At 33.8% G+C, this 24791-nt stretch overlaps 1 protein-coding gene across 1 annotated transcript in view; it reads left to right on the top strand.

Annotated features, from left to right (window-relative positions):
- Nucleotides 1-24791, top strand: part of LOC147063506 (sphingosine kinase 1-like) — a 53696-nt gene extending 28905 nt beyond the window's left edge. The window contains exon 3 of the mRNA XM_085959706.1: nt 22451-24791. Within this exon, the coding sequence (XP_085815832.1) occupies nt 22451-23341 (891 nt within the window). The 3' untranslated portion in view covers nt 23342-24791. The remainder of the gene's footprint in view (nt 1-22450) is intronic.

Raw genomic sequence — 24791 nt, 5'->3', positions numbered from 1 at the left:
TAAGAACGCGTATTCTTGGTTCGACAGGGAGGTCGGAATTGAATTCAAAAACATTTTTCAACGTTCAAATGAGGGAGAATGACCTTTATGAATCTGGAGTAAACGGAGAATCGTTTTTATTGCCGATAGCCCGCGGGGAGCGTCCTAATGGGTGTCGTCCAGGGAACCCAGAAATAATGGCAACTGAAATATGTATCTAACGGGTAAGGAGTAACAGGCAACCGATCTCGAGTGCGGAAGAATACGGGATAAACTTAAACACGTGTCAAGAATACATCATACGTCGAATACTGACAACTGCTCTCGGTTTATGCATTGACGCTCATTTAATATTGGTGTATTACACACACTATTGCACGTCCCTAATGATTGTCTCATTTTCGTAGGACACTCACACATTCAAAACCCTGCGTCAAAATGTATATTGAATATAGCCTATCGGAATTCCATTTAGTAATCTGTTCTGTGGTGCCGTCACAAAATAGGGTGTTACTAGGTAGGTACGACAATATAACGAAAAATATATTCCTCGGATAATCCAATTTTTTGTCATTTCGCTTGGTACCTAGGTATATTTATTTGTAGCAAACTTCACACTTCTATTTTGAAAATTATTTTCCAGGGTAACACTAGAGGTAAAAACTCCTTGCATTAGAGTTATACTCATAAAATACTTTTGTTATAAAATTCACTACCTATCACTATTAATTATAGTCCTATTCACTATTTACAGCCTCGGGTTATACTTAATGTCGGTTCGAATCCCGGGTCTGGCAAATTCACATGTTGTTTATCAATATGTGTTTAGACCAGTAGTTCTTAACCTTGTTGGAGGTACTGACCCCCACCAGTTTCATATGCGCATTCACCGAACCCTTCTTAATTGGAAAAATAAAATATGATTTTTCTCAAATTCAAAACATAGGTATATATGTTATTGGTGCACAAAATGAACCGTGCATCAACATCACTGTGTTCAAAGAACAAAACCATTAAAACATGATTTTCACACAAAAACAAAGACAATAATTAATATTTACTGCAAATTAGTGTGACTTCTGCTGTTGCCTTTCAGAGACCAGTTCAGAAATGCGCGGCTTCACCTTGGCAAGTGCCACTCTCATGTCATTTTCGCAACAAAGTCTGTTCCTTTTCTTCGTTTTTATGTCCAGCATCCTCGAAAAGGATTGCTCGCAAAGATATTATGTTGTAACAAACGATATGAAAATCTCCAGAACTTTCTTAGCAATAACAGGGTACGTTACCATTTGTTGACACCAAAACGTTGAGAGCGTTGTTGTTCTGAAGAGTTGCTGTTGAACCTGGCTCTGCTGAATTTCAATGATTTCATCGTGGTATTCATCATTGACATCTGTTTTCTCAACACTAAACGTGAACGGCTGTCTCACCCATGCTGGATATGACTCTCTTGTAGGGAAGTATCCGTCGAGAGACTTTGCAAGCTCATCGAAGTGTGTGGCAATTGCTTGCTTCAGTTCCGCGGGTACAGAAATGTCTCCGATTCCAGATACATCTTCGATCTTACTTACACAATCGTCTACAGGGGAAAGTTTGCGCATGCCATGCATTTGCCAATGATGGCCAAGCGGGGCGTGTCGTCACGAATCATCAGTCGGGTGTGTGTTTTGACCTCCGCCGAAACCCTGAGACTGACTCACCGAACCCCTGGGGTTCGATCGAACCCAGGTTAAGAACCACTGGATTAGACCTACTAGGTTGAGAAAAACTGGCTAACAACCATTAGTCGTAAAAATCTGTTAATATTACCTCCTCTCTGTGAAGATCTCTTAGGATCGAACATGGTGATATAATGCAATTTACCTACCTATATATAATTAACTATTTCTTTTATTCAACGAATAATTCATAAGATTTAAGAATGTATCGTTCTCATTATTGAACATACATAATTTTGAAAAACACTTTCTGAGAGAATATATTATAACCAATAGAAAAAATCTTTTTTGAAAAAACACGGTTAGTAATTAAAGTAATAGGTATCTACTTTGATTTAATAAACAAAAATCGATTGCCAAAGTAGCTTGATTTGGAAGAGCGCTGATGAGTGGGTATTAAAATTAGTATGTCACTGCGTAGCATAGAGGTAATGCACGGATGGGGCGTAAACCCGGGAGATGCAGGGTTCGATTCCCTGCCCGGGTGGCTTACTTTTTTCAAAAAAGATTTTTTCTATTAATATTATATTCTCTCAGAAAGTGTTTTTCAAAATGATGTAGGTATGTTCAGTAATTTATATAGTTTATACGCCGCAAAAAGTCAGATCGTGTATGCTGGCCCTGTCTTTTGACTTATGTAATATTGTGGCTGTGTATATTTGACATAGTATAATAATATCTATATCTGTAAATTATTAGTTAATAGCGTACCTAGTTTAACTATGAATTCGCCACATTATCATTTAATAACGTATGTTAAGTCGTATTGATAAAACGTTGATATTAAATAGCTACCACGTGGTACTGCGCTAAATTATATTGGTCACTGCATGATTGAAGTATCAAAGCGGGACAGCATTATAATAATTTCAGTCATATGCCATCCTAATTCGGAGCGAATATGGATGAACGATATTGAAACATTGGAAGTAGTTTAGGCAATTAGTATACAGTGGCACGGTAAAAGCGGTTTGCAGTTGTAGTGGTATTGTTTGCTAGCATTGATACAGGCATTGCAGCAAACAATTCCAATACACCCGCGAATCGCCTATGGCGCCACTGTATACTAAATTACTTATAATAAGTAACCAAAACAATACGTCAGAAGCATGCCGCTATTAGAGGTTGTGATCGAGAAATAATTAGAACAGGCGAATCTCGAGAAATTCGTTTTTCGAAATATCGAGTAGGTATTCTCATCTCTCGATAAATCGTCAATGACATTGTTGAGAAATCGAGAAATTCTCACTAAACTAAGCTGCCGACCGCAACCGAAATTTAAAAAAAAATTAATGGAATTTCTCAAGAAAATTTGATTCATCGGTAAAAAAAGACGGAATTTCTTAAATTTCCCAGTAATTTTCTTTTAGCTGCGGAGCTAAATGAAATTTCTTGAATTTGATTTTGGCCTAAAGATCTAAAAATCGGCAAGAAGAGGTAATTTCGTAATAATGTCGGTTTCTTGAAAATTCTCGAGAAATCACAAAACCAATCTAAAATTCGAGAAAATAAATATTCTTCATTTCGAGAATATTCGAATTTCGAGAAATCACAAGCTCTAGCTGCTATTATTTATTATTATATTCTTCACAAACAATTCATTTTAAAATAGCCAATACAGATTATAATATTTTTCTGTAGTTACCTTCGTAAAAGTGTTCTCAATTCATTAACAAGTTTCGACTAAATTATTATATCACTTCAATTGTTTTAATTAATATGTTGTTTCATTGTATTGGTTGTTGTTTAATGTAGGTAGATTGGTGGGTACTTACCTGCCTACTCAGAGGAATCACGAATCGGAATAATTACCAGTTAGTAAGTAAATAAGTAGGAATATTAATGGTCCGTCTATTATTATGTCAATTATATTTAATTAGGTATATTTTAGTATTTTTTCCGCTCGTATAATAATTAGTATTGTTATTAGAAACGCTCATCCGTATCGGCACCATTTTGTACGTAGGTATACCGCGGAAAGAAAAACCTTGTGGAAAAACCATTACAAAGACTATTTTATTTTGTCGTTAACTTCACGTGACAAATCCAAAACAAATTAAAATATACGTTATTACATTTACGTAAAGATCCTACCAGGGAACACAGCAATAATGGGAAGTGGGTTACATTCTGGGCGACGCTGTAAGAAGGCATAATTGATTGCGGAAAAATATGAGATTAACTTGAACACAATTTGTTGAATAATACCGTTGGTAGGGATTCCAATCCCGGGATCCCGAGCTATGTTCGATACCTATGAATCCCGGGATTGATAAACATAATCCCGAAGCTTTCGGGATTTTTTTTTTATCAATTTTTATGGAAAACAAAAAAAAACGAAAATATAACAAGAAAAAATACTTTTAATAACAAATAACTACATTAGAAATAAACTGAGTTTGAATGACGTCTGATTTATACCCATGTGTAAGTTGCCGATTCATTTTATTTTTTCACATAAATTGATAAATATGAGAAAGATTGGAAAAAGACAATGCTTCGCACTATTAACAAAGTAATACCACCATGATCTCATACGTTTTACAGCAGTATCATATTTGGCTGACCAATTAGATTTATGAAGCGAAAAGGCCATAAGTACACCATGATTTGCTTTACTATTTTAAATCTCGCTAACCCATTTATTAAGTCTTTACTATCAGAAACAGCAATCTCATATTAAATTCACATTATTATTTATATTACAATATTATTTACTCCATTAAACTTATTTTTTTCCAAGATTGAACGTATACAATATTAACAATAAATGTCTTAAATAGTATAAATTATACTAGATTTATTTTTGACCGATTTTATCAATGTTATTTGTAAATATAAAATTTTTATATTAACAATGGAAAAAGTGCCAATCCCGGGATCAGAATTTTGGCTCGGGATTGGATTCCCTAATCGTGGGTTGTTGGTAAGTCTCGAATTCATATTATGGAGTAATTGTAATTTGAAAGTTTGACGTGCTCTCTAAAAATAAACCAGGCATAATACTAATTTATTTTTGCTTTATGTGCATGTTCTATATATTGGATGACCTTGATTTATTTTTCTAGCATAAATTATTATAATATATAGACACATAAAATACCTAAATTACCGACTAATCAACTTTTCGATAGTTGCGTGTGTATGCATTGTCAGTAAACGAAACGCGCATTCAATATTGGTCGTATTTGAGAACATTCAGGCGTTTTTTTCGTTTTATGGTCCGACCGTCGTTAAGTCATAAACCAAAGGTGGCTTCCTCAAAACATAACATAAGATTGAACTGCAAATCCAGTCGCCGTACACCAAGGCTTGTTCATGACTTAATGATGATCAGGTCATAAAATACAAGAAATAAAAAGCTCCCTACGCCGACTGAACTTAACGCCCTCTAAAACCGAAAACCTTTGACTAGGGATTGTAATTCCGGACAGAGTTTTCAATCCTGAGATAATAGTATTTTTTTACAATCTCGAGATTAGACAAACGCCAGTGAAATTTTATATATATGTACAAAATATATTTTTTTTATCAAACAACATGTAAAAATAATCCCAATATCGCAATTCCAACACTGTCAATCCTTGGATTTCGTGATTAAAAAGTCGAACGGAATTTGGGGTGTCTGTATTGCAAACCCTAGTTATTGTGACATCTACTGACGGATCTGGCATGCCTATTGACGCCGCAAGGCGAACAAAACTCGTATACATGAAATTTAATCAAAAATACTCGTATTTGCATTCTTTCCTTAATTTCCCGCCCTTATGCCGCCTAAAGCAGCGCTTGACCTACCTACCCCTACTTGACGTCACCAGAGTAGACTTATCGCTGTCGAATGATATTTTTTCAGGATTATTATTCTGAAGCTGTACGAACATTTAGAAACTATTGGTTGTATTATTCTAATTATTTTTTGTTCCATAGATGCGAGTAACTTTTGTAATAATAGCTAATCACACGATACATTATGTTATTGTGTAACATTTAAAATAAAATTCTAAACGACCTTGTGTTTTAATCACGTACACAGGTAGTGCACGGTTATCACAACAGTCATATTACATATTTGTAATTCATTTAAAGAAAACCTAACTCAACACACTTAAATTCTTACTATAATTTAAATATTATTTTATATAAATAATATAGCTCTCACGGTCGATTCGATATTAAATTAAGTATGTTGATTATGTAATATATAACCATAGAGGATGCTGAGCTTAATTGGGGACACATTGGATTTAGAACACTGTGGTGAAAATTAATCGCTTATGGGTTTAAATTTTCAATCATGAATTTCATTCTCAGCCTCCCGAAAGTCCCGTCTGCAAGGGTATACTGTCACGATGTTACACCTTTTTTGGTAGGGTATACAATTTATGTGCGAAACCAATAACATTATTTCATTTTTCACTCCTGTAAATTGTCAATTTGTACCTTGACTTAACAAACTCGATCAGCGGCGAAGGGTGGAGGTAGGCTGTTAATATGCGCCATAAATAGTGCACACTAAACTTTGGCAGTCATACGTATTTGTTTTCATTGAAATAAGACCACAGTTTACAGATGGTGTAAGTTAGTTTTTAAAATTCAATTAAACCCTGCGAAACCAAGCAATAATAAATAATATACTCGTCTATCAATAAAATATCTAAAATTATTCAATTAAACCATACATAACTTTGGATATTTTATAGATAGAATAATATTTTTTTATTTATTATAGTTTGGTTTAGGCAGGGCTTAATAATTTTTAAAAAAATCAACCAACAATATTCGTAGTATGTATTTTTAATCCAACGAAAACAAATAAGTATAAATGAAAAAGTGTGCATAATTTTGTCGTATCGCCCAAAGTATACCGAAATGGTTTGGCTTAGACAGGGTTTAATTGATTTTTAAAAACTAACCAATACCATCTGTAGATTGTAGTCTTAGTTCAATAAAAACAAATACGTATGACTAACGAAGTTTAATGTGCACAATTTATGTCGGATCTTACCAGCCTACCTCCACCCTTCGCTACTGCTCGATATAATATTGTGTTTCAACGTCGATCTCATATCGAGCAAAAAATACAATTTCTTCGAATTAACAATATGTACCTTGAACCTATATAAGAATATGTATATACAATTCTGTTAAATACTAATTATTTTAGCCTTACATTATGTTTATGGTTGTGTTGTGTATATTCAGTTCCAGATGGTCAATGGTAATTGATTAGTAACCCATTCTCCGATTGCTTTTAGTATCAATTTACAAAAAAAATCATTGTTCAATAATAGGAAAACACATTGGCTTATTTTATTATTCCCTAATACATCGCGCCTGAGAAAATAAACGCACATTGGAGCGACGTCGTATTTTCGGGAATGGGACAACTGGACGCCATGACAATTGGACGCCGCACTGTCGTAGACACGTAAACAGAACGTAGACAATAAATTTTAATCAGTTTCTATCTACCATTTAGTAGTTTTAATTCATTTTACTCTTAACATAATGTTTTTTTATTACGGATTGAGAATTACCATGCCTAAGGATTTATATAAAAATAAAAAAACTCTTTTTTCATTGGAACTTAAAACATGTGCACGATTAAATCATTATTTACGTGTGCATATTTAAATTCTCACGAACTGTTAAATCATAATATCTATAATAATTTAAATATAAATAATAATATTAAATATATCTTTTTAAAGTACGTATAAGTACCTAACGTTTATTTATTTTCGAATTGCATGGCGTCCAGTTGTCCCGGCGCCAAATCGTCCTATACCCGTATTTTCTGTGTACAATATAAAAAAATATATCTTGCAAGAAACGCGGTATCCGGCTAATTGCAGAAAGATCGTCAAAATAGCTTCTGTTTTTGTATTAATTTATTTGCGTGTATAATTGCTTAGATTAGATAGGACGTATCTCTATCTCATCAAAATATTTGGATTTCGACAGCTGATATAATATCAGAATGTTTGCTATCTTATACCGAACACAAAACAATGTCAAAGATCATTATGTTTTTAAACATATTTTGCAAGCATTGATAGTTTGCAATATGTGCGACCTTGATTTATATTTTATTTATTACTTACGTCATACATCGTAACATTAATGATAAAATTAGGTACACATTAAGTATCTGTTTTTTTCTACTTAAATAAAACATCAACTACTGCGACACACCTACGAGTTAACTCATTTAAAATTGCGTAAGTTTTTACAATAACATAATAAATAACAATATAGGTATTTTTCGCTCCGCTGGCGAGTGTTTTCGAAGATATTAAACATTTCTAAACGACATTCATTATAAGAATTAAACTAAACATACAAAATAATATTGAATTGATAGTATTTTTTAATAATTAAAGCGTTTATGCAGTAGATCCCTATTTTAATGATTTTGAAACAAAGCTTGCGATAATTCTACTATTTTTAAGTTGGCTATTTTGGCCCATCGTCTGAAAAATCTAACGGCTAATCTATCTAAGGCGGATATGTTTTAGCAGCCCCTCTCTTGGCTGTGTTAACTTTTAGAGCGAGATAGACAGTTTACCTGCCTCAATATGTAAATATGATAAAGTAATAACATATTTCACTTTAGCTGTCGATAGCCGCCTTGTGTATAGAATAGTCAATAGACCCACTGAAGTTAAATATCAAAACACCAAACGTTATTTTCACGGCTCGAAAGTCATATCTACCAGAGTGCTGTTGAAATCAATATCTCGAAAATCGTATAACTAACAAAAAATCGTTAATGATGAAACTATCATTTTACTATTTTCTAGACAAAGTATACTAGGTACCTAAAATTCATCCTCCAATGTTCAGTTACCATCACTTAGCATTGATTCAATTTTAACAGCCAGGTACTTCATTTTCACACATTTTCTAAAGCATAGGATTTTCAAATAAAACTAGCATAATATTTTTTCACAATGTTTTTCAAATCCCACTAAGTACACTAGGCATGGAGAGACGTTAATTCCCGGTGTCAAAGTAAAGCGATCGGTGTTGTCGTGATCATCCTTCTCCACCATCGCTTTCAACACCCGTGATTATACTGCGATCCATAAAGCCGTAGTCAATTATTGTTGGTACCTATCATATGCCAGAGAGGTAAAGAATATAATTATACTTTCAGCTGTTGCAATTCATGAATCGTAATTACCCATAGTAAAGCGGAATAAAGATCTCGATCCGTTATTTATACTTTCATCCGGATCTGCACAGTATGGCGAAGCGGGATTTTTGCTTATTGATTTTTCACATCTCCCAGATGACCGTCACCTATTTTTTTTTACTGTGGTAAATAAATTATTCGAATAAATAATGCAACGTCAACATGGCTTATTCGTCGTGACCGGCGGTCAACCGGTAGATCCGAAGTCGCGCATCATGAAGGTCAGCCATTTGCCAAGATGTAAAAGACCTTCAATTATTTCTCGCTTTAATCTTGACTTTGAACCGAGGTTTTCCGCGCACCTACTGCGGTCGCGGACATCTGCGTCGAATAATGCGGACATTTTCTTTCAACGATCAAAAACACATTGTTACATTTATTACGTACAATTGGATTGCATTTCATTGTAAAAATACCTACATATGATAGGTAACGTACTATTCTAACTAAACAGTTAAAAAATGGTTTCATTTAAGCGCACTTTTTTCTCTCTCTAAAATCATATAGCTATTATAAAGATAGTTTTCACATCTAGTAAATAATGTACACATAAATTAAAGTATCTCATATTTTTAAGTGACTAATCAATCAGACATACAAGATGTTGAACGTCAAACAAATTAACGTGATTGCAAAAATAAAAATAATAATGAACATATAGTACAATTGAAAATAAACGCGAATTGCGCTGTCGTAGTACATACATAACCCTCGTTATTACAGCATCCAAATCGTATTGGTTTTAATTATTAATAATTATTAATTACAAATCCGATTGCGACAATTATTAATCTGACGGTCCAAGTAACCTTTATAGTTTATACGAAAACAATGTAAGTAGGTACTCCGCATGGGTTTGGTTTGAGAAGATTGATTAACTTGTTTACAGTAATATAGTGAATGATCTACGATTTGATATAATTCTTTATCAAAATCAAATTATTGTATATAAAATATATAATCTGTATATAAAACAACAATAATTTGTTGATAAAACAATATTATTATTGTTAACTGTACTAAAATTTTTATTTGGTGTGCCACGAAACATATTTCTCTTCTCCAATGTGCCGTCAGGTAAAAACGTTTGGCAGACACTGCATTAGAATGTTCAAAATGGCATTAGTGCAATAACCTACTGATGATAACGTATGTGCAAAGTACCATTGTCAATATTGAAGAATAATATGCATCCTTTTCAAATTTTCACGTTTATTTATACCTTTACAAAGGAATATGATCTCAATATTGTGTCTCAACGCTGCGTAGTGAGTAACGTAATATTAAACTTGTTAATTCGGCTAATTTTGTTTATCGGCCTAGCTTTAACCCACGTGTCAGGGGTAGCAAACTTTTTATGCTTATTTCCCAAAATTAAAAACTAAAATAATATTATTTTATTAATAAATGGCGTGCCAAGGACTTATTTTTTTAAATTATGAACATAAATTTTAACTTCAAACAAGCGATTTTCCTTCAAATATTTTATTCGTTAGAGCATAATATGGGATTGGCGTGTCAACCCTTTTGACTTCGCTGGGTTACATTGATTGTAGAAGAATCCTTTAGCTCATAATTTTTTCAGCTCTTCCTGCCATTTTTGTCGAACATAATTAACTGAGAAATTTGTTTAGCTCTCAAAAAATGTTTTTTTAGTAAGGCAGTAAGCCTTATCGCCAAAAAGAAATATACGTTTACCAAGAGAATTTTCAAGTATCGTCGTGCCATTTAAAATTCCGGAACCTTATAGGTACGTCGTCCCGAATGAGATTATATGCCAAACATCGCACGCGTGCAATAGGCTGCGCACCGGTGACCTATGATGCATAAAATAATTTCTGAAATGGTTGTTAGGGAAACGGTTCCCTTGTATAATACCGCACATTTAATTATTATTTATTTTAAAAAAAAAACACTATCATAACTGTCACTAACTGTGACTAACACTGTCATAACAGTGATTGGCCAATGTGTGACGATACACTGTAAAAGTAGAAGATAAATGCAACAGTAAATTATAAGTACCTAGGTATGTAGTAAAGTATAGCACTGACAAAAACCTAATTAGTAATTACAATCGGCACGATATGTATATGAAACAACATTAATATAAAAATTACAAGATAAAAAATACTTATTATATACCACGTTTTTAATTTTTCTGTTGAATCATATAAAATTGACAATTCTATGTACTTATTAATAATTATTTTTTTTTTGTACTTGATAGAAATACTGAATACATATTATAGAATACTGAAATGTCATTTTGAAATTTCATATTGATTTCCATAGTAACGCACGTATATATTAATAATTTAGTTGCTAGGACCCCCTTAGCAACCAATAATAGTGTTTTACTTTTTACGATTTTTTTCCCGAAATAACTTTACATACAAAACAAAATTAACTGAAATTCAATTCTGCTTAAAGATGGCTAAAAGTTTTAAAAGAATGCATTGTCATCGTGTTCTGATATATTCTAAAAGTTTCAAATGTCTAGTCGAGAAGTTAGTTAAAAATCGATTGCAAGATTTGTATTGGACAAACAAGAAAAAATTTGTACTGGACAAACAAGAATACGAGCTAATAAAAACGTGGTAATAAAGTAGAGAGAAAGTATATGCTTGAGCAGAAGGAAAATTATATTAATAATGTATGTAGAACGTTGAAGATAATTTCGAGCGTATAGTGCATTTATTATAAAAAAGATAATGAAGACAGCAAATCGTGAAAGTAGCTGGAGATCGTCGACAGGTCGGTTTGTTATTGATGGACTTTTTACTGCAAATTCATTATCAAACCAAACTGTTCTAAGCTCAAGTCGACGCACTTAGTTGTATCCTACTATCCATTATTAAAACTAGATAGTCAGTGATTCTCTCACATTGTCATTCTCCATAGATCATCCGATAGATATATCATCCACACAACCTGAAAAGTTTCTTTAAATCAATATCTATTTGAAAATCCGTGCTTACCTCCGTCGTTGGTGTGGCGCCCGAGTCATTCAATATCTGTTGGATATCAGGCAAGTACCGATTGAAATCCAGTTTCGGTGAATCTTGAAGGTCTGTCTGAATCTGTCATGTCGGAACGTTGTTTCGTTACTCTGCTTCGTTTGTAGTTATGAAAATGCAGATTCTCACAAATAATTTGAACCGAAACATGAGTGTAGAATCTCACTGCATATTATTATCAAATTGGGGTTTTAAATTTATCTAGGCATGAACTTTCAAAATGACTCTTCTTCTATTGGAAACAGTGGCGGCCGGTGATCATAAAATTAGGGAGTGCATGCAAAGACATGCATTTTCCTTTTTGTGGTATTGAAAAATATCGGCAATAGCCTTCAGAGTGGAGGTAGGCTTATGCTTAAATATATAATACATCTTGGGGGGGGGGGGGGGGTTGAGAAACGAAATGACGCTCACATTCACCGACAGCATTTATTTATTGTCAAAGTTATAAAGTCCAAGCTTCTGGATATGATAGGTATGATGCAAAAGGCATACAAACTCTTTTCGATTTTTATTGTAATACATTTCATATGTGCCAACGTAGTTTCCACGTTTGACACTCCTAACTTCCATAAATTATAACTGATGCAAGTATTTTAGACAATATGTCATTGGTACAAAGCCGTAAACTCCTCATTTGTGTATCTCCGATAGATAGTACGCGGGTTATGGTCGGTTGAAGTTCACATACTGACGCAATTCGGGCATATCTTATACTCACCTTTCGGTTATTTGCATCCCACATTCTCCGCATATACCTACGCGCTGTATTATTTTGATAAATACTATGGATCGGTGATTTTTCAACGGGATATAGTTACTATCTGTTAAAAATTGCTAATACTTTGTACACCTCAACTCCAGAATTGCACTCCAAATGGGACTGATTTGAAAGACGTATTCAAAATAAAAAATACTTCGGTAACACGAATATTGTATTTGATAGAATAATTTATATTTCTTTTCTTCAATAATTGACATTGGAAAATTGCTTTGTTCATCTTCTTAAAAAATATTGTATCCTCTTTTACGTTCAAAATAACGCTCATACTCCACATACACTATTGAAATACCTAATATTGTAGAAATTGTTACAATGTAACGCTTTTGTTAAATAACTACTTCTCTTAGAGTAGTATAAGTAGGTACGTAAAAAATTGTAGTATGTATATTATATTATGTAAAGGTTATTAATAGTTTATCAATTACTTACTTACAAGTTTACTTTGCTCTAGGCATAATAAAATTATTTAATTTTTAAAGGTAAAATAATTATAAAATTGGTATTTGTATGTTGAGATTGCTACACCTAACTTAATGAACACAATATCACTCTAATCGATATTTTGATCGATTCAATATTATATGGCAAACAACGTAGCATTTACCTCATAACGTACGAAATAATAATATAATAATTTGAAATATTACGCGGGAATCTTGTACCGACTTCAAAAGCGTTTGTGAGTTGTTATTATTCGCGCCAGTCAAACACAGCATTGTCGTGAAATGTCGTCTGCGCTCGTAAGCTCAGATTGGGAGGCACAGTGTCCCAAGTGAGGTAAATATTGCACGTTCGGAAATAAAAAAAGATCACAACTGAGCCCACATTATCGGCAGCGTGAAAAAAAAATCATCGCCAGGCGGTTCGATTTCTCTCCTGCACAATTAATACTACGAAGGACGTACCTACGCATACATGCAGGCTGCCAGAAATTACGCGCATTTTATGCGTGCAGACGGGCGACAAATTAAAGATATTTTACAATAATTAATTCATACAATATGTAGGTATTTGAATACGTACTTATTATTACATAGTTACGTAATAATTTGGGAGATCAGTGCACATTTGCTCCTATACAAGAGCCGTCCCTGATTGGAAAATACCTATTATGTATCTCATGCCCCCCACATTCTGATGCGGGCCCCCAGGCTAGGATCTTTGGCGGGTCCCCCTACCTATAACTATAGATAAAGGCAGTATGACGCTCTATAGTAGCGTTTTCCAAAAGTTGTACGCGGTAAAATTAATGTGCATATTTAGTGTTTTTTTGTACTTACATTTAAATGCATCAATATAAATTATGGAGTTGTCGAGTATCGATATACAATTAAAAATTATATCGTACAACTACATAATTTTAATTAGAGGGAATTTGTGATGTGTATTTATATCACTTATCTGGTCGACTCGCCACGTCGGGCCCTTGCTGAGCCCGAGTCTCCAGGCTAAAGCCCTGTCAGCCCCTCCTTTGTGGGGGCCATGATGTATCTACTCTACAATTAGCTATATAGGTAGGCTAATTAATATAGGTACCGGTGCTCTTAGGGGAAGAATTGAATTACAATCTATTAACTATATTATGTGTATCCTTGTTTCTCGGTTAAAATATATTTTGATATAAAAAAAAATGTAAATCACTACGTCGCTTCAAAGCAGAAATCGATAAATTAACATCAGTTATAAAATGTAAACATATAGGTCAGGGAAAATTATAAGTTTATTTCCATTTTGTTTGAGGTATGAAAAATCATTTTGTGTACAGGCACAACTTGAAAATACCTTTCAAATGACACACAATCTCAAGGTCGCTTATGATATTTTGTTTGAATGAATATGTTATTTAAGTTCAAATCATTGTCATTGAAAATATTTTACGTATCTGCATATATTACTTGATAATGTTGTAATCTTTTATATTATGTGTTTCATTGTCAAAATATGTAAATGTTTATTTTTGTTTTAACGATTTTAAAGATCAACACTGTGGTTTAAACTTAACAGTTTTTTATGAGGATTGGGTGTTGGGCATTCGCTTGACGAAACATGAGACGGATGTCTCCGCCTCTGTTCCGCAGTGGGCGAGAGTCAGACTTTATTCGAATGGGTGATTGGGAAAAGGATAGCATTCCAGTTACCCTAGTTTTTGGGAAAACAAAACAAACTTTTCTGATTAAACTATAAGTTGTATTGGAAAATTTTCTAATACTTAGTTTGTAGGTAACTAATGAACCTATAAGCTATAAATTATATTTTTTAGTAAACATTCCTAATAGTTTGTTGTAATATTAACTAAAGATGTTGGAATGTTATGTCTTTTCCACTAAATGCTTTGATAGTGGGTAAAATATCGTTAATAATAATAATATTTAATGACAAAACACATTCAATTCATAATAATGGTTTCATATTATATTATAATATATATAAATTGTTAAAATAGTAAAAAATGTAATCGTATTATATTCATTGTTATCACTATCTCTTGGTATAGAGTATAGACATATTACCATCATAAATCGTCCTGATTTCGAATTTAGAATTAAGCTCATCACAGTAGGAAAAGTATCGAATGATGTGAAAATGTTTAGCATGTGGCGCCCTCTCTCATCGGACAACTTATAGTAGGATACTTCAGCATTCGTCATGAAATACCTCGTATCCTTTAGATATGTAGTGGATGACTTTTGAGATGCCTGTAACGTTTTGAAGTTGATTGCAATATTCCCACCATATACTTTAACAATGGGAAGCTCCACGTGATCTTGTTGCATCAATCGGAATGCTTTATATATATATTTAGAAATAGTATCTATTGTTTGAAACTCTGTCACGAAACGATATTACATACTTACTTACATTGGGGCTTAGGACACAAGGTCGCGCCACTTCCATCGGTCCTTCGCCACGTCTCGCGACTCCTGCCATGCGAGACCTGCAGCGCGTAGATCGCTTTTGTAGCATCGCCACCGGGTGAAGTTTCGTGTGTTCCGGGTGCCGCCAGAGAGGCGACACTCTCAATACCCCTGTGGCATAACCTGGAGGGTTCCGGCGCCGAGGCCGGACTCACTACAATATAAATGTTTTTAATGAAAATATCACTGTTCTTGACTTATGGCGATGCAATTTTTATAAACATGTCTAAACCTAGGGCTTGGCCTAGGGCATATTCTATCACTAAAACTGATGCTATATTGATATCATTAACAATGTGGTTACACTAATAAATACACTTGGTAGATATCGAAGTAGTTTTTTTGTAAATTTTCGTTTTGAAAATAAACGTTCGCTAGTGGCTACTGCCGTGAAAATTGTGTTAAATTATTGCTAGATTTAAAAAAAAATAGCATTTTTGATATTTTAAATCTGATAAGATCAAATCATGTGAATTCAAATGGTTACATAATTATTACGAAATCACAAAAAACAGTGTACTGTAGGTAGTGCACAAAATGACAAAATAATTTTAAGAATAAAAGCGATCGTCTTAATATTTCAATCGTTTTTATTAATATCGTATTTATGTTTAAAAGTTAACAGTATAACATCCACACCGAGTGTATTCAACTAATTATAAAATCTATCATTCCTTACTTGAGCCGATATTTTTTGTTTATATTCAGACTGGTGTCATATACCTAACTCATTTTTCACAAAATCAAAAAATACTCCAAAACAATTACACTTCGTATTCGTATACATAAAATACTTCGTAATCACTCTCGGATGCATACTTCTTGATAATAAATTATCTGAAATTAACAACTACAAGTTCATCACTCACGAAGACCGCAAATCAGGAGGCGGCTTGTCTAGAGAGACCGATTCGAAAGGCCGTCTTTTTGGCTCGGTTGCCCATGTGCGCCGCACACATTGCCCATAAGAACCGCGGACGCTGCGCCCCTGCTTCTAGACTAGATAAATATTTTTTAGATGTTTACAAATGTGACATGTTAAATTACAGAGATTAAGCAGTTTTCTTATAAGTACGTGTAAATTGGGTGTCATATTCTTCCATTTCTCGAATAACACATTATATTGGTAGAAACACGTTTGACTCTTGGTTTTGATAGCAATTATCATCATATCAATTAACAGGATTGGAAATTCGATACTTTTTTTAATACAATATTGAAACACAATAGACAATAAACAATGATAAACAAACATTTTTACAGCAACGATGGTTTAATAATCGCACTGAATTGAACATACGTAACTTGAAAACACCTCAGATATATATATACCTATATGATTTTTTCTAATGGGGTATATATCTGAGGGTTTTCAAGTTATGTAAGTTCAATATATTATAGAATGTTACATTCTCAAAACTCGTGAATTATTCGTTGAATAAAAGAAATGGTTGTAGGTATACAAATTTGTTTTTGAATCGATACATATTTCGTATTTTACACCAGTATTTTGTATTGTAATAATTATAAAAAATATTGTAAAATGTAAATCTATCTTAAGTACTAACCCAGTTAATTACTGATTAGTATCGCGTGTACCTACCAGTCGCGATTAATTTTCCCTCGTAGTCCAGTGCGTAAGGCTGGCCTTTCATCCGGGGGTCCCAGGTTCGACCCGGTGAGGTCACATATATAGTTATGTAATTTTCTCAAAGTCTGGGTGTTTGTGTTTGTTTCATTTATACTAACTACACTACTGCCATTGGACCTCATGTAGGACCTGTTGTAGTGTTAAAATGAATATACTTATATTCTAATGGAGTTCAGTTTTATTTGTACTATTCCATTTGAGTCGTTTTTTGCGACCCGGGTTTAGCCTTTCGGCATCTTCAGTGCACTCACTAGTGGTAAATACACACTGACAACGAATGCAGTTAATAAATTATAACTTGGATATAGTAAATAAATTAATACAATAAAAAACCCTACCTAATTACTAATAATACATTGAAATGCGTATAAATCGTCAGAACCCTGAATAATAGATCATTAGATAACTACTCACTAATAATTAATAAAAGTAATAACACAATCAATAGGCGTAAAATCGTAATTACTGGTTAACGTATGGGGAATATAATGTTTACTAATGAGAAATAACAATAATATAAGTAAGTACCTACCTACATACTTACTAATAATAATTAACAATAAATTCAGTAAAATTAAAATTCCTTAAAATTATTTGTGCCAAAATATGAACCTCAAGAAAACAACATTATTAACAGTATGTATCAAAAATAGCGACACCAAACGTCCAACACGAGTTGTTATTAACAGTGAATCGATTGAACGTGTGACCCACTATAAATATTTAGGTACATGGGTCAAAGAAAAATGGGACCAGTCACGGGAAATAAAAACTAGAATTCAGATCGCAAGGAATGCCTTTCTCAAAATGAGACGCCTTCTTAGCAATCGAGACCTTAGCCGAGGTCTGAGACTGCGTATATTTCGCCGATATGTTATTTCAATCCTTTTCTGGATGGATGGACGCTAAACCAGGAGATGTCGGCTTTCGAGATGTGGCTGTATAGACATAGACTCATCCTCAGAATTCTTTGTACTGACCGGGTGAAAAGACGTGTCGACGTTCTCTCAATTGAATGGGAAATGACCGAGAAGTTTTGCGTAGTACCTAATAAAAACTAAAGAAACTACAGTACCTCGGCCACATTATTAGAGGACAAGCATTCCTCAAGATGTCATCCAAGCAAAAATCAACGGTAAGCGTAGCGAAGAACGATGCCACATTTCGTGGCTTTAGTTTAGAACATAACATTTAGAACTAACCTCCCATTGGTGATGCCAATTGAGAGGGCAGTAACTCTGTTCAACCAAATTGATTCGGATGTTGATATATTCCATCTACGTGAGAATGAGTATAGGTGGATGTTATTTTATAAATTCTTAAAATAGGGTCTGCTTAACTCATCCGGTGTACTTCCTTGTACCTATATACTTCATATTTTTTGTATTTACACATTTATACTGTAGAATAACTTAATATTGCATAATTACAGTATTACATAATACTGTTTTAATAATATTTCTTTGTTTCTAAATGTCATGTTGTGAACGTCTTAAACTTATAATTTGTAATGTCCACAATATGTAAAATAAATTAAAATTGAATTGAATTGAAAAAAAACATCCATGAGAGCAACTCCACTGAACTGTTCCGGGTAGCAGATGATAATGCAAAGATCGCCCTGATGGTGGTCGACCTCCTCTAGCTAGGGTATGGCACTAAAGGAAGAAGAAGTTGTGCCAAAACTATTCTCGCTATATACCAACTGTGTAGGTAATTTAGTTATCTGAAATGGGGAAAAAACAATTATTACAAGCTACAATACATTTTTTTAAATGTAATTTGTGTTATCAGTAAACATGTACAATGTATTATTAACAGCATGATTATGATGTAAATTAATATTAGTTAATACTTAGGTAATATTGTGGTCGGCTTGTAATTTTGGTTTTCAGACCCTTTCAGTCATTCTCAATCCTATTTTTGGGCTGATTAATTGAATTGGCGGTTAGTGGTAGAAATCTGTTATAGTGGTTTTGTTAATTTTACGGTATTTGAGTTAACAGCTGTTTCGTTCAAAGATTGGATAATTTATGCCTTCTCATCCTTATTCCAGATTTTCAATTCACGGAAAATTTACCACTGAAATACTGATGTATTTTTTAAAAGGAAATATTATATTTTCACAATAAAATAGACTGTTTCCACTAAGCGCCGACAACGTTGAAATAGATGAAAGTCACATAGGAAACGGATGGATTTCACAAATGAGCGACAACTACTGTCAAATGGTAGATTTTCACTATGGAAAAAAATAGTTCTCACTTGTCAATAGATTATTTTAACTACTTAGGTACTCATAAAAATCGAAAATGATTAAATAGAGGTATTGATGGAAAATATATTTTGCTCTTCATAGCGGTTCAATCAATTATATTATGAATATTTTAACACACACATAATTTTATAGATATATTATTATATCAGTACACAGATTAAATTATTATGGTAAAATAATACATTATTATTATATACCTATAGTATTTGTAATCAACTTGAAATAATAATAACTTTAGAAAAATATATGTTTACAAACATTCACAATAATAAATGCTGAACATATAATATACCTGCATAGGGTGCCGGACGAAATCCCGAAGGCCGAAATCCCGAATGCTGAAATCCCGAATGGCCGAAATCCCGAAAGCCGAAATCCCGAATACCGAAATCCCGAATGCTGAAATCCCGAATGGCCGGAATCCCGAAGGCCGAAATCCCGAAAAATAAAAAAAATACAAACACCAATAATTGCGCAATTTTTACAAGAGAGACAAAAGCCCATTTTTATACAAAATTCTCTCTCCTGCAAAAAATTGCGCAATATACAAAACCCATTTTCTGCAAAAAATGGGTTTTGTCTCTCTTGCAAAAATTGCGCAATTCAGGATAGCGCAAGTATTGGTGTTTGTATTTTTTTATTTTTCTTTTTTTTATTTATATTTCCATAAAAATGGGCTTTTGTCTCTTTTGCAAAAATTGCGCAATTCGAGATTGCGCAATTATTGGTGTTTGTATTTCTTTTTATTTTTCGGAATTCCGGCCATTCGGGATTTCAGCGTTCGGGATTTCGGTATTCGGGATTTCGGCTTTCGAGATTTCGGCTTTCGGGATTTCGGCCATTCGGGATTTCAGCATTCGGGATTTCGGCCTTCGGGATTTCGACCCAAACCCACCTACATATTAGTTTCCTGTTACGTTATGTTTACATATTATAAATAATGTCAAATGAGGAAATAAGATTCAATAATATTGTTAATTCGTATTCTCTTATATTCGATTCTATTGATACGGAGATATTAAAACAACAAAACTTTTCATTCTTTATTTGACAGCCCTAAATTTTTTTGACGTCTTCCGCAATGCGACCGTTTAATCTGCAAACCGGCTAACTCCATTTGGGCAAATTGTTTAGGAAGGAGAAAAAACTTCATAATTTAACTATCGAGCGGAATTTAATAATTTCAAAAATACACTTGGAAAAAAATAGAAATAAGCTGCACTATGAATTAACGCACTATTTTAGCTTCCATTTTATATATAAAGACATTTTATATGAAGGGCGGAGTTGTTCCATTTATGAAATTGGAAATTTAGCACCTGCAGTTGGCTGTTTTGTGTGGAGAATTATAACGCATTTATTTATAGGAAATTTTTTGTAAGTATAGAAAACATGCGTTATAACAAAATGCCATAAAATTCTCATTTTTGGTCAAAAGTGCAGTTAGCTGGTTTGCAGATTAAATGACGTCACGTTGTCGTAGATTGCCAAGGACTACTTATTTCGTGAATTTATTTATCGCTGTGTGAATTTCATCAAAATACTAATTGTGCGAATGTGACTAGTTGTGAAAATTAAATATTTTTAAAGTGTGATACGTTACTTTTGTTTGGTATCATTTAGTTTATGTGAAAACTATTGTGTTTGAATATTTTTGTTGTGAATTTTCACTAAGTAATTCAATGTGCGATTAATTCACACCCTTTTTGAATTCCACGGTTCTTTTATCATTTCTTTGTTTACTTTATGATAATCATCATCATTCCGATATGCATAAAAAGAAAATCCACCGATGTCACTTATTTAATTGGTTACAATTTGAATTATTCAAAGGATACCGGATACACTTAAATCACTATTCTTAAACGTTATTTGTGGTTACACAATGCGGTTAATATACCTACAATCATTATAGTTTTTTAATGTCAAGTGGATTATTAATTCTTTTCAATATCTTTAAATATAACTGCGTGACAGTATTTCTGAGAGTTGTTACAACACATCTTAATGATCTGAATATTCGATTCCAAGGGTAAGGTCAATCACTATGATATGTATGTATGAAATATATATAGTTATATATGAAAATAATATCATTATTTCAGGCAAAATTGAGATTATGTATTTTATTTCCAGCTAAAAGAAAATACGTAATAGATATTTGTACCTTGTGCCGCCCGCTAATAAGTAGTAAATGTGACCCTGCTGATAGGTTGTGCATCACTAATATGGATACATTCAGTCTAACTTTCAATCCTTGTAAATACAATTTTACTTTAAAATTATGCCAGTATTTTAGACATACACATAAAATTTCTGCTATATTCTGTTTGTTTTATTAATGTTTTCTTTTGCTTGCGATGGAACTTGTATCAAGTATTATTAAAGTTAGTATTCTGTTTTTACATCACAGATAATGATTTTCAATTTGTGTATGAGTCAGGGTATGGACCTAATAGGTTGAGCAAGTGGCTGACATCCATTTCTCGTAAAAAACAAAATCTGTTAATACAAACCTCTACTCTGTGGAGGCCCATATGATCCTATTAGGATCGGACATGGTCGGAAAAAAAAGTTCAATATTTTGAAAATATTACAAGACGTGCCCCATTCTTATGTGTAAAAAAATATACCTGAACTTTATTATAGTTTCCAAACTTATTTCCAGGCTTTTACTAAATGTTATAAACCGCCGTAACGCTCGCTTCACATTAATACGGTTTTGACCGTACGGCAAAAATCGAACGGTCAAAATCCGAATCGGCAACAAGTTCTTCACGCCACTAAAAGAATGTCGCCTTTCGTTTTTTTGCCGTAGGGTTAAAACCGTATATTGTGATAGGAGTCTATGGTTGATTAATATTTTTTTTTAATTCACTTTTATGACATTTTTTCCCTTTATTTCAGATAATGTTTTCGATCTTGTCCGTCGGATGGGGCCTGCTGTCAGACATAGACATCGAGAGCGAGCGTCTGCGGGCGATCGGCGGGCAGAGGTTCACCATCTGGTCCCTGGCGCGCCTCATCGGCCTCAGGACTTACCGAGGGAAAGTTTTCTACTCGCCCGCGTCTGCGCCCCCCGTTTCGCCCTTCAGAAACACCTCGATCATCCCCCACAGCCTCAGCCAGGACGCTATCCTCGACGATTGCGAAGAATGCTTGAAAATGGATGGAGAATGCGACAATTGCCGGACAAACGGAGTCATCTGCTTGGACACCGCGGCCGAAGACATCGGCAGTAAGGAATCCAGACAGCGATTAGATTCGTGGTATTCGGCTACGTCTAAACGCAGCGCCTATTTCAGTACGGCCGGTTCGGATTATCTCAGTGTCACGGAGAGCTACGGTCAGAACGGTAAGAGTGAACCGGCCCGCGTATACGGTCCCGCATCGCGTCTCCCCGCTCTCACCACCCCGGCGCCGTCCTCGTGGAAGAAAATTGAAGGCGAATTTATCATGGTGCACGCGGGGTATCAGACGCATCTCGGGGAAGACGTCGTCTTCGCTCCGGACTCCAGGCTAGACGACGGCATCATCTGGTTGCTGGTCGTGCGCGGTGCCGCTACCCGGGCCCAATTGCTCGCTTTTCTTCTGGGCTTGGGGACAGGCGCTCACGCGGTTGCGGATCGCGAGGATTCCAACGTCAGACTGATCCCGGTGAACGCGTTCAGAATAGAACCTCAGCCGGATCCCTCACACCCCGCTCATCTGACCGTGGACGGGGAGCTGGTCTCTTATGGCCCCGTCCAAGGTGAAGTGTGCACCATTCAAAACAGGCTCCTGGTTCCGTCAAATTAATCTCCGACACTTGCCAAATACAAATAGTACTAAACATCCCTTAACGGTTTGAGTTAACGTATCGCTCTATAATGATAATAATATTAAGCGGGTTGATATATTTTCGATATGTATTTATATATATATTGGGGTTGCCGTCATGCAACATCATTTGGACCAGCAGAAATAATTATGAAAAATTTGTATTATGTCATCTTATTATTTACTGCAATTGGAAAGTAATTTTCAGATATTATTATGATATACAAATAGTGGAATTTACACTGAGTAAATCGCTTTCTTAAGTTTAGTTTCAGATTTTAAATTCACCAAGAGTTTTTCTGTACTAATCTGTTACACATATCATTGTCCAATGAAATTTTGTGACATATACTGTTATATATTTAATATTTTTGTTTGTTTTATAAAACTGTACCAATTATTGTTAATTTTCAATTATGTCATAATATGCCGTCGTGGGATTTACTTGTGACAAGAGTGTAAATATTGTTTTGTGGGTACTAGAATAGCTTAACAAGAGTGATGATGCTTCTCCAGCCAATGTGTCTTCACATGCATCAATGTCAGCATACAAAACTAATTAGTTATAAGAAAAGAATTTTCGTCATTTAAAATTACAAAGGAATATTTAGAGAATAATTAGCATAATAAACATGCATGATACATTTTACAGCAACGTGAAAATATATTAGTGAGTAGCATTCGAAGTCAAATGTGCTCCATTTTAGGTTCAATAGGAAAGTAGAGTTGAGAAATCGGCAATCGCTAGATTTTTTTTAATAATTACTTAAAAAATATCATAATATTTTTTATCAACGGCAATAATCATTTTTCTACTAACCGTAATGTTACAGCCACGATATCAATTATAAACAAACTCCAATACGTAAATATATTTTTAATGAAAATAAAACCAAATACTTAGGAATATTTTTTTTCTGATTCTTTTTATTTTTTTTTATTTCAACAAAGTGATGTTTTAAAGTGTAGTCGATAAAGGGAAAAAGGTATCCATCCATTTATTGAGCAGTTAATGTTTAACAATGAAACTTAATTAAAAATTATCCATCATTGTCATAACAGAAAAAGGGGTACCGATTCATTTTCGGTAGATATTCCCTTTTGATATGAAATTAGTAACATTAAACTTTTTTTAAACCAGGAGATATACATAACACCAAAAATGAATGCCATCTTTCTTCTAAAAAGTTTAAATTATGAATTCGATTACTATAGATCATCAAAATAGTCAGGCGTTCAAATTTAGAACTAATATCATCTCAGTATAAAAAGTATGAAATGATATGTCAAGTTTTAGCATATGGTGCCCTCACTCAGCGGACAACTTATACTGGTGAATCTATAAACATAACGGGTACCTAATATTTTTTTTATGCCATTTTATAATTTGATTTTTAAGTGAATGCGAAACATTCTATTTATTATTCAC

This window comes from Rhyacophila brunnea, unplaced genomic scaffold (genome assembly GCF_057557595.1).
Source record: "Rhyacophila brunnea isolate RB1 unplaced genomic scaffold, BYU_Rbru_1.0 scaffold_9, whole genome shotgun sequence".
Lineage (NCBI taxonomy): Eukaryota > Metazoa > Arthropoda > Insecta > Trichoptera > Rhyacophilidae > Rhyacophila > Rhyacophila brunnea.
Note: the sequence above shows the minus strand (reverse complement) of the source record. Positions and strands in the feature narration are given on the sequence as shown.